Consider the following 12,281-nt stretch of genomic DNA (forward strand, 5'->3'; position numbering starts at 1 on the left):
AACTCACAGTCCGCACTCTAGCTCTTGTGAGGTCATTTTTATTTGGAAACCACCTTCTTACTTTTCGAGGAAGAGGAATGGCGCGCTTATGCTAATAGGGAAGTCAACGGAACCCTGTCGTTATCACCTGACAATACTCTTGTCTATTGACAAATTACCTGAATACAGTGCTGCGACGTGCCTGGCAAACAGTGACGATGGTGGCGTACACTTTAACGAGCAGCTGCTGAAAGCTTGGTGAATATAGGCTTATCTTGCATCTGACTGCGTCACATGTGATGTGTATGGAGGCGCGGGGGTGAAGATGGGGGTGGGGGGGGTTATCTGGCATCTCTACACATCAGGAAGTGGGGAGGTGTCACCCCTGGGTGCCAGGTCACATCTCGCGGCCAGGTCTGACACGCGCACCCTGTGTGCAGAGACGTCAGGCGGATGCAGCCTGTCATCGGGCGGGACCTGAGCGCAGCCCAGCGCCTGTATAAAGGCTCTTCCACCAGAGGAACTGAGACTTGAGAACCAGCCGCTGAGCGAGAGCAGAGCCGCGCTCCTCCCTGAGCCCGCCTGCACCCTCCCGCCCCGCGGAGCTCCGTCTGAGAGGGGAAGCCCCAGCTCCACTTCTCCTCAGCCTCATCGCGCCCCGCTCCGGAGCCGGCCCTGGCCATGACACGCGCGCAGCTCTCGCGCACTCTGCTCTCCGCGCTCCTCCTCGCGCTGCTCCTCTGCCGCGTGCCCTACAGCAGCGCGGCGCCTGCGCCGCAGCCCCAGGAGGGTGCCGCCCTGTCCAAGATCTACCCCAGGGGCAGCCACTGGGCGGTGGGTAAGTGGCAGGCTGCAGCCCCTTCGTCTTACTTTCATCTCTTACGCCCTTCACTCCTACCTCCGCCTGGCTATCTCGCATCTTTCCAAACTAAAGCAACTTTTTTTTTTTTCCAGATTCCGTCTTTTGTGCATTATATCCAGTTCATGTTACTCTTTTCTGTCTTGTGTTTACTCTGCTATTGGCTATGTTTTGTTCGGTTTTTTATGCGCATGTCTCGCCGCTTACATCCCTAACTCTTCACACTTCACACTTTATTTTTGCTAGATGTGTAAAAAGTATGCTCGCATTTTAAATTGATTTTCGTCTAACTACAAGCGGCACATTCCGTCAATTAACAGGTGACGTACTTTGCCCTGGTGACTGATCAGTTTTGTGTTGGTGGCCAGATAATTTCGCACTATCATTTTGCTTTAAACGAAAATTTAAATATTACAAGTTCGTTGGCTTTCCCAATGGAGATGATGTTTCCCTTTATCTAAATTTCGTTTTTGGCGGTCTTTGAATGCAAATACTAGTGTACAATTGTCCAGAGAACATCTCACACTCGATAGTCATGATGAAACGTATGTCATCCTGCCTCGTTTACAGGGTAGCACAAAACGAATGAAAGTGAGTTATGAAGAGGGCAGCGGCTAACGAATTTGTGGCAGGGGTGTGCATGATAGAGCTGCAAGAACAACATTTGGGGTGAATAAATCATTAACGTCAGTTCGTGTGCATTGGGCTGGCGACAGAACAATTTTGCACCAACGAAAAGGAAAATTTGACCCAAACTTACCCTCCCCTCCCCCACACGTCCGTCCAGTTACTGCAAAATGCCAGTTGCACTCACCCTCCAGTGCATGATTGCTATCAGCCTCACCTGAAATAAGCATTTTTCAATAATTGGTGTTTTTTGGGGGGTACAAAGTTGCGGGTACACAATTCTTAATTCGTTTGCAATGCGGGCAAACTGATCCCTGGAACTACCGGTCTACAGATATGTTTCCATGTAGTTACACAAGGGCGGCAAGTATACCTTTCTGGGGCGTTTGCCTCCAGAGGGCACACCTCTTGTCCCATTCACAGTTGCTGCTCATGCGGAACGAGAAGCGAATATTTATGACAGCAGTTTATCGTGGTACCCTTTTCTACTGAAAATGTTCATCCTCAAACATGAGATAGTATACTTTCGATGGAGTCTCATTTTAAATGTACATATTCTTTTAGTGGGTGCGACACAACTGTATCAGCAGCTTCCAGAAATCGTGTGCGCCTTCCAGCATTTCCCACCTGTGGCGATGTTTAATTTATGCGCTTTTCCCCAAACGGCCTATCTTTATCTTTTTAACTAAATGCACTCATTGTGGATCAATTATACGGCAAAATAGCCCATTGGGCCCTGTCCGTAGTAACACAACGGCACATTCTTGAAATGACGTGAAGCCCGACTCAGCCTCTCATCCACGTGAGGCTCACAGAATGAACCTCGTTTAGCTGCTAGCATATAGTAGTCACATTCAAAGTTTTTTAGCTAACCTTTCGTTTGCGATGCGTGCTATCTCATCGGACAGAGTTATTATGTTTTATTGACTTCATACATAGCTACATACCTAGAAGTAGACAGGGTACTCCAGCTGAAAGGAGCTCTTTCCCATATATTTCAAAGAGCCATGCAGAAAAAACACCAACAAATCTAGTTCTCGTTGCACAGTCCTGCATCGCCCACACCGAAAGCTTCAGAACGTCCCTTTGCTTGATGGGCCACAGCTAGGGATATGTGACGTCATTTTCTAGGTCGCTCTAGTAAGTCAAAGAACTATATCCTCACTGACACCTGAGGCGCACCTTTCCAAACGCGGACCAGCTCTTATTGGCGGTAAATGGTACCACCAACTTCCCGATATCCCAGTCTTTAAAATTAGAATGGATGCTTTTCGGAGAAGTGTGGCTCAATGATTAGAGCGGCAGACCCTGATGCAGAGGTCTAGCCCGGGACCAGGGTTCAATTCCCTGCCTCGGCGGTCTTGGGCTCAAAAATTCCACGGACCTGATAATTCTTGCCTCGGTGCCATTCCAATCATGGAGTCCCACTCTGCAACTCTGGGCAATAGCTTGCTTAATCTCCACAACGGCCCCCACAACGCTAAGGATGCCTGGCCTCCACCTTGGGGGTGCCCAGGAGTGGACGCCTCACAGGGAAAGCCAGGATGGGTTCTACAGTGGTATTCGTACAAGCGCCTTGGACCCTTGCGGGTGAGTAGTGCGCTATACAAGTGTCAAATTTATATTTTTTACATTTATACCTAGCTCTTCGTGAAACTCCCCTGCAACTTCTAAGAGCTCGATAGAACAGGTGATTCTATTCCTAACGTCAGCGTTTTCAATTTAGCGACCTTGCAAGGATGGTAGGCCAATTCGGCTACGTAGGGATGCGCGATCGTGACCACCAGATCTCCGCATACCTCAGTGGCAAGCGTTCAACCCACTGAGGTGCTATGGGGGATAATCAGTGGTGAAAAAGGCATTTCCACTGCAGACAGGCAGAGTGCAAGGGGCGGCTGCGTCAGACCCCCAAAGGGCCAACTGAGAGAACAGAGGGCAAACATACAACAAAGGCATCTCAGAGACAGGCATTCACACACTGGATACCAGGTAATGCACCACCACGCTGCGTCATAGGTTAGCTTCAGTTTTTCTGGACTTAGGGCACCACCACCAGGAGGCGCCAAGAAACTAGAAGAGTCCAGAAAAAAAAACGTCCGGGTTCTTGGTGAATGTCGAGTGCTGCAGCTGCAAACACACAAACAAACAAAACACTACCTGGAGCGCCGACCGCCCTTAGCACATCACCCATCTGCACACAAACAGGCAATTCCTTCACAGGGAGGATAATGCAGGCAGGGAGGAAGAACGAAATATACCTCTTCTGGGTCTTGGCGATTCTGCTTAGCAGCTGTTTGGTACGCTGCGCACGCTGCGATTGAAACAGGTCATTTGTGGTTAGCGCGCGGTCTCGACTGACGCTGCTCGTGAAACACTTTCAGCCACACTGCGAGTACTGCCACAGGGAAACTGCGAGCACTGCCACAGGGAAACTGCGAGCACTGCCACAGGGAAACTGCTCGCAGTGAAACAGCCTCTGTCCGTGGTGCTGAAACACAGCACCGACGGGAATGCAGGATGGCTGTGTCCGTACATAGAGTGCGGCGCCGGCGAGTGTGACTCGACTGCGTGAATACCCCCACCCTCCTTGGACGCCTCTCTGCAGGCTGAGCCAACAAGGAGCAGCAGAAAGCAGGAACCCCAAGTTCAGTGCCTGCGGGAGATTTGCGGCTTTATCGGATGGGGTAGCTTTGGCACAACATTTTAGTGAAGATTCTTCCCTTTTTACCACTCGCCACACTACTGAGTTTCTTGTATTCCAGATAACCAGTTACACATAGTTTCTACCAAATTCAGTGGCTTAGATGTACATTTACAGACCTCTTCTTAAATGACATGCAGAACCTTTTAGCTCACCCCAGAGTTCTATTCAAACTATTTGCGAGTGTCGCATTGTAAACGTTATTTTATGATACTTCAGTGCGCTACTACGGAACATAACACAGTTGGGCTTTTTATTTTGCCAGCAGAAACCCCCTGGGTTTTCTCCAGATAATTCGGTGGTCAAAAGCCCATAATTACCACTGGGTCCAGTAGACGTCAGTCAAACGGGTCAATTGCCATTTCTAAAATGTTAGTTATAAATATCAACTTGGTTACTTTCCTGCAGTTATAATTCTTTTTCAAAGCACTGAGGTCACACATTTTGTCTTTTCAACTTTCTTTAACTTTCCTTCTAGGGCACTTAATGGGTAAAAAAAGCGCCGGAGAGTTTCCCTATGGCTACGAGGGGGGAGAGAAGACCCCCTTCTCGGACTTCCCAGAAAGTCACAAGCAGCTGGAGCGGTATCTACAGTGGGAGGAGAGCCTGAAGAACCTGCAGCGGTTATTGGAAGTGAGCGAGAACAGAGCCGGCCAGCCCTGGAGGGAGGAACTTCCTGTCAACAGCCGGAAGTCCTGGGATTTGGAAGACGGCAGCATCAGAGAGGTACAGCGAAGAGGGCATGGATGAGTGAAATGTATGGCACGTTTTTAGGTCTCGCCTGACCCAGCGCATGCGCTGGTCTGTCGAGACTTATTGAGAGGGCTCCAAAAAGTGCTACCAGGCCAGCCTAGAGCTACAGTGTATGTGCGCGGGCGCGCGCGCCGCGCTTTACCGGATTACTTTCACTTTTGCAGCCTCAGGGCCGCTTTGATGTTTGATCGTGATCTCGATCGCGTTCACTTTCGTGGCCATACGGCCGCTTGGCATAGACAGTAGGTCTCGCTTTTGGGACCTTATAATTATTTAGTTATGCAACTGTTGCATGGCTAAACACTTATAAGTTCCCAAAGGCGAGACCTATTGGCTATGCCAATGCTTGTTTAAATGAACGGTTGCATCCTGTAACACAACATGTGGTATCCGATAATGACGTTATAGATTCTCTTCCAATGATCGAAATGTGTTGTGTGTCATCTCGCAATTGTGATATGCTCTGTTTATCAAGCCCTGGGTCCAGGGCGCGGTCATTACGTGAAATTCATATCTGAGGGTTAAAATAGCTGGATGGATTGACACACACACATAATTAGATTATTCAAGGTTGTGAATGTTGGTTGGTGGGGCGACTCAACACGAGATTGGTAAAACTGAGTTTCACTGTATTGGAAAATAGGAACATATTTCACTTACAGTGCTATGAACCTGAAAGCCTGCAACAACATGTTATAACATATGAAGGGGGCAGTGGCGGGTGGCATCTACTGAGGGTGGGCGGGTAAACAGAAAAAGGAAAAGCACTTATCAGCTCCTGACGGCGTCCTCCTCACTCCGACTTCGTCTGCTCGGACTGCAGTCAGGCCCCTGAAAACTCCCTCGACCAATCCAGGCCTGTTAACCAGCATGTGAGCAGTGCCCTTATTGGTGGGAGTGGATACTCTTGGCGCTCCTGAGGGCACTGGATGCCTGCACTTGCTCTCAACCCAGATGTCTTCAGAAATACAAAGGGTGCATGTGTGGCTGGCTGTCTCAAGACGGCCGGCCAAAGACACACGTGCACTTTAAACAAGTGCACAGGCAGCCCTCTGCCCACCACTCTTCACTGTTCACTCCGCAGGCCCACCCCGTCCTGACGCTCCATTCAGGACAGGACGATAAAAAAAAAAATTATAATTAATTACCATTTTATTCTATATCCCTTGGGCTTTGGGGGTCATGTAAGTGGGGCAACGCTTCTCTGCTTCAATGGAGGAGCTGACCCTGGAAGGGGGTTACACTTACTTTATACATCTCGCCTACCTGCAGCTTTTAGCTGTACGTTTGTGGAAGACATATATTAGACAGCATCAAAACTTGCAGTAGGCTTATTGCCAATGGTTAGCTTTCTTGTCACTCTCCTTTGCTTGTCTTCCTCTTCTTGTGTTTGTCCCGCCTCTGGAGCATAGCATCGTTACCATCCTTTTGACTGGGTGACTTGTATCCTTAGACTGCACACATTCAGGAAGCAACTTTTTTTTCATTTTCCTTAAGCACTTCACGAGTATACACATCTGTTTTCTTGCTCTCTCCCTCATATTCTGCTGCCCACCTTATATACCTCCCCCAATCCCACGTGCCCCAGGTTGCTCCCTTCTAACACACCCCACCTCCCACCCACCACAGCCTTTTTTTATTTTTTATTTATTTACTCCACCTTGCCTCAAGCTCCTACATTTTCTCCTGTGTTGCTGTCTTCTCCACCCACTCCTCTTTCCCTCTCCTTCTGCTGTAGCCCTGTACACAAATATATATATATTTGAAGACTTTTTTTGGAGGGCCTGCACCTGCCATTTGCTGCCGAGTGAATCCATTTTCTGGATGCACTTTTGCACACAATTAAAGTAGTTTTGTTAATTTACCACTCCAAGTGACGGCCAACATCTTGCATCGGTATATAAAAAAAAAATGCTGGCCTCATGGCAAATGTGCACGCATAAATGCTGACGCATACCCATGCATACTTCATCACGGTGGCCAGCCATAGCATCATGCTAGGTACATGTACTTGCACGCATACACATCATTGCCCCCTTTATTTTCCCCAATTCTGCACAACCTCGGCAAAACAAGCATTAGCAATTCCTATAGGTCCAATAGGCGAGGCTTATTGCCTTTACAAATTCTTGTTCCTGTTTGTGACACAGTCAGTGTTGCCCAGAGTTTTAAGTGGGATGAAAAAAGTTGCGGTCTCTAAAAGGGGTGTAGCCTATGTAATTTAGGGCGTGGTTTAAACACATAAAAATCATTTCTGTGATTTGCATGGTGCACCACCCGAACAGTATTTTGGTGCCTTTCTGAGCTTTCTGCTATTGCATCCAAATGTATAACACAACTGACATACACCTAAAACCAACCAGGACTATATTTTGTTGTAAATAATATTCAAAATGTTTTAATTATGAGACAGTGAATTAAACATTATTGAGGCCTGTGGAATGGGTCTTCAGAGTATCTCAATCACACCCATTATGTTCACTCAGTGCTAGACATGTATGCCTTTTTTCTCTCCACACCCACCCCCCGTCCATATGTTACACCTCATCTCTTTCCTCTTCAGCAGCCTGCTTTTCACTCCTTCTTGAATGCAATTCCTCGTATCTCCTCCTGTCACCATCACCGCACACAACACACCCACTGCTTTTTATTTTATTTTCACCGTGTCAATATTTTGACACCTGTGTACCCCATTCACACACATTTGCACAGAATTAAACATGACCCACTGACAGGTACTGTGAAAACACTCACTACCTTCAGCCTCAAGTCTGGAGCTCTCAACTGTGGCCGTTGTAAATACCTGGAGGTGATTCAGTTCAGAGCATGCGCTACACAAGAGGAATAGGCTACATGAAAATAAATACAGAAACACATCATCAGGGAAGGAGGAAACACTCCTAGTGCATGCAAGACTAAGGCTAAGATGAAGTAAAACGTGACACAAAAACAGGAATTCAATCCCTGATGTAGATCACCGTCATGTTTTTCACATTCATTATTCAGAAATCACTCGGTGTTTTTGCCTGCACAGTTCAGGACATGAATACAGAACCCAATAGGGACCCGTGTCAATGTCCGTTTTTAACTATTACCGGGGTATGAGACCCAGACGGGCACAGCCCACTTAACGCCCTGGTGTTGCCAACTAATTTAGTATATGTTCATTAAGAATAAAACAGGGCCCCAAAAATTCATACATACATTACGTCTGACTTGAATTAAAAATCGCTCTGTGGAAAACCATAGCCACTAGTTTTAGTCCTTCACTTTCATATCATGTTGCTGGAACATATTGTATTATTGTACTGCTTTGTTCTTATGACCTTGACTTTATTGGTTGATTTCAAAATACTTTGCAGGGCATCCTATTGACAAAATGTAGTACAACATGTTATTTTCATTGTATTTTCAAAACCACTTAAAACATTTTTTTTCAAGTCAGTACAATAGAAAGCTATTTCTCATTTTTTAATGTGCTATAAATAAGATCGCAAATTAGAATATGATAGTGAATGTCTTGAAATTCTATATCACCATCACTATTTTCTGGATTCTGTTAGGATTTTATGACAGATTTACAAATAATTTTTTTAATATAATAAATCTAGTGTTGGGTTGAGTTGATGACATTTAGTAGAATATATGTGGCAAGTCTCTAGATGTATTTCAAGGGAGAGTTCCTTGGTGGATTGTAGTGGAATTTAGGCTATTTGGGAATATTGAATACCACTCCTAAATTTCAGAAAATGGGTTTTCTAGACACAGGTCCACTGGGAGGTTGTTACGTAGCATCGCTCCTTGAACAAAGAGCATAAAACCTCAAAAACAAGAGAAAATGAAAAGACGAGGGCTTGAAGGTGCATTTGTTGGTAGAATTTGCATCCTTTTGATGGGGAAGCAGCATCTTATCAGTTAAGTGTTGAAGGCAGTACAGTACAAATGAATTTAAATTAGATCCAGCTGATGGTGTGCAGCCTGTTGAATCCAAAATATCAATGCATGCGTATATTAAAAGGTAAGTAAGTATAGATTTTTTATACCTAACTCCACATATATGTACCTTGGTGATATATATTTTACAGTCGGTAGATATGGTGTTAAGAGTAGAAAATCTAGACTTTCCTTTTCACTCTTACCTTTCGATAGTTTGTCTCTCGATATTCTTTCCACAATACTCTTGTATGTCAATATTCTTGGGCTTGGGATGCAGTAGTACAACCCCAGCTGAATAGATTGATCTGCAATCCCACTGTTGGCTTTCTCCGACAATTTGTGTAGACTCTTGACATTAAGGAGATTCACAAAACCCCCCACAAGTACGCACAAAAACCATTTTCATACTCCTCTTCCACTATTCTTCACCATGTCCAGAGAGAACAGTGGATAATCCACTGGTACAATTATTGGAGGCATCTGAATCAGAATATTCAACTTTTTATTTTTTTCTCTACCTGGAAAATAGAGAAAACCTCTCCTTGCAACCTTTACAATATGGTTGTGTTCTAGGCTCCCTTTGCCCCTGTAAACATGTTTTCTTAGGAGTACATTTATTTACTTGTATTTCCATGCTCAGAATGGCCTAAAAAGTTTACATTTGCAGCTGTTTCAAGCATTTTATATTGGCATACCCGACTGTCCTCTAATTTCCTTCTGTGACCCCAGTAGATCCATCTAATTTTTGGATTTTTTCAGAATAGTAATTTGTATTTGCGGATGAAAAAATCTGAAGATCCAGATTATTTTAATCCGGTTGTGGAATTCTCAAACACATATTTATCTTTTATTTAGCAGCTGATGTTTTCTGAATAAAAGTCATTATGACCCCTGATTACAAGTCGGACAAATTTAGGTACAGAGATATTGGATAGATGGAATTTATGATTCCGGCTGGTACTCCAAGCACCTAAATCCACCTACTCTGAGGTAACTCCCATAGAATGGGAAATAACTGTTTGGGCCTGTTTTAAAAAAAAAAAATGGATGACGTTCCACAGGGAATTTCCCGTTCTGTGGAGATTAAAGCTTACATTTACCAACCCTCAAATAAAAATATCATTGCATAGTTTAAAAAAATCTATGTCTGTTTTAGAATTGAATCAATATAGTGAAGTAAAGCATTTTCAGACTATTATAGCATAAAAGAAATGTAGTTGCCACTCTACATAGAGTCTTCGTTGAAAACAAGAATTCCATTGTGTCTCCCCTTGCTTAAATCGGGTAATTTCCCCCTTCAACGGGAGGATGTTCTAAAAGCATTATAGTCTGATCGCTGAAGTCTATGCCATTCAATATGCACTCTTCACACCTGCTACTCTTAAAAGTAGAATTTAATTGCTGCTACAGACCACTTCAAGGGCTACAATAGTATGCTACATGGAAAAATGAATGTGAGTGAGGCTTCAGTTATCTATTGATATTGTATTGTAATTGCATTTATATAGCGCTTCCTGGCAATGATGAGGCATTAATGCACTTTATTCCAGGCAGCAGGCCTGGTTATTGTGGGTGGTTGGGATTAGTCTTGTGCTCTAAAACACAATTCTATTTATTTACTCCAGTGTCTTTGTAGTGGATTAAATGAATAGGAGGTAGGATTGATCATTTGTGGGGGAGGGGTATGTTAGTTCATGCAGATTGTTGGTGGGATTAGTACATGAGCTTGAGGAAATCATGTATTGCAAGGCTGCAGGGTATGACTTTCAAAGGTGGACAGGTATGACCTTTGTAAGAGGTGTAGACAATTTTCAGAAGTACAGTAATAGAGAGTAATGAAAATATGCATGTGACTAAGAGAAGGTTGTACTCAGGAGGGGAGAATTGGAAGTTTTAAGTCAAGGTCAAAAAGTTTGCATGAAGGGTTTTAGGAACTTAGCATAGACGTCTGTGATGGCATGCATTCCGAGGATGCAAAACTATAGGAATAAACATCATTGTTTGTATGTTACTGTGATAGTAGGCACTTTTTAGTAGGCTCTAAAATCAGGTGAAAAGTACTTTGTCCACTGCTACTGCTACACCACCACTTTAGCAAAGACAGCTAATCAGCTAATCAGCTCAAGGGTTGAAAGAATACAGTTCGTGTTGGGCACATTTATAGGGAAATATTGAGAGCTTCAGGCTGCGCTTCAATGTAACTATATGAGAAAAGCAATGTCAGAGTCTGTACAGGGTAAATCATGCACATGTCTAATGCAAACATTGAAAAGGAGATTCTGCAAATGCTGGAAGAAGTCTTCTGATGTTTATCTCACTGTATTAATTACCAAAACAAAGCGGGGTCCATCTGGATGCTCCTGGTCAAGCATGGCACAGGATGGGTTGAGGATAGATTATCAGGCAGTGGAAGTGTAGTTTCAGGTGGAGGAAGGAGTCCTTGACACTGAAGTGAGGATTGTTAGACCAGGCTGCCTTTAGAAATTTGAAGAGACCTTTTGTTTAACAAGGAGACGCCGAATAGTATTCCTGAGCACCGTCATTTGGTGGAAGGCAGGTGTGAGGGGTGGGGATCCAGTTTCTTTATTTCAAGGACAGAAAGTTCCTAGGCCACACCTGTCCTTTGTCTATCCTTGATTTTTGCGCCAGGATCATCTCACACCTCAGTGTGCCCATATTGTGGGTGCTCAAGCTTGGATTCAGCCCAGTTCCACTTTTTGTGAGAAACATCACTTAGCACAAATGCTGTGTTTCCAGGGCAGCCAGAGAAAGATACCCAAAAGAGACACTCCACATTTAAATGTGTGACAAATGTGTGATTTACAAAATAAAAAATACACATAATCGCACAGAAAAGTGAAAAGAATACGATTTATTTGGGTTTCAGGCTACACGTTTCGCATATCGCTATGTAATAATATAACAAACAAAACCATTCAAAGGTATGCCTTGAAAACAATAGAAAAAACAAACAAAGTTACTGAAAGCTTTATAGAACAGCTGGAAATTATATAGGACAGCCAAAAGGTTGTACACAACATGGCTGCTTATTGTGCAAGGAGTTATGATACTCCCACAAAAGTAGTAAGTGTGCGGTGAAACAACTGGCAGAGCATGGCAGTGAAACAGCACTGTGCATTACCTCAGAGAGCAGTTAGTGCTAAAATACAAATCTTGCGACAACACTACCCAGCACCGGGAGTACAATACAGGATCATGTACAAAGAAGCAGGATGATTGTGGATAAAACGATACATGATCGCTTACAGTCAAGGAATTGAACTGTGGGTGGTGAGGTGAAACATGAAGTGACATAGTACTCTCTTCAGTGGCGGGTCCACAGTTCCTTTCTGAATCGCAGAAGGGTTGGGGCAGAGCTGATGGTAATGAGGATGTTGATCCAGTACCTGGAAGCCAAGATGGAGA

The 12,281-nt window shown here is 44.5% G+C and overlaps 1 protein-coding gene across 1 annotated transcript in view; it reads left to right on the forward strand.

Annotated features, from left to right (window-relative positions):
• The first annotated feature begins 458 nt into the window (after positions 1–458).
• The window catches only part of GRP (gastrin releasing peptide), a 42,080-nt gene continuing 30,257 nt past the window's right edge, over positions 459–12,281 (forward strand). Inside the window, exons 1-2 of the mRNA XM_085640701.1 lie at positions 459–817; positions 4,645–4,892. Coding sequence (XP_085496827.1) covers positions 661–817; positions 4,645–4,892 — 405 coding nt within the window. The 5' untranslated portion in view covers positions 459–660. The remainder of the gene's footprint in view (positions 818–4,644; positions 4,893–12,281) is intronic.

Source organism: Triturus cristatus, chromosome 2_1, assembly GCF_964204655.1.
Source record: "Triturus cristatus chromosome 2_1, aTriCri1.1, whole genome shotgun sequence".
Lineage (NCBI taxonomy): Eukaryota > Metazoa > Chordata > Amphibia > Caudata > Salamandridae > Triturus > Triturus cristatus.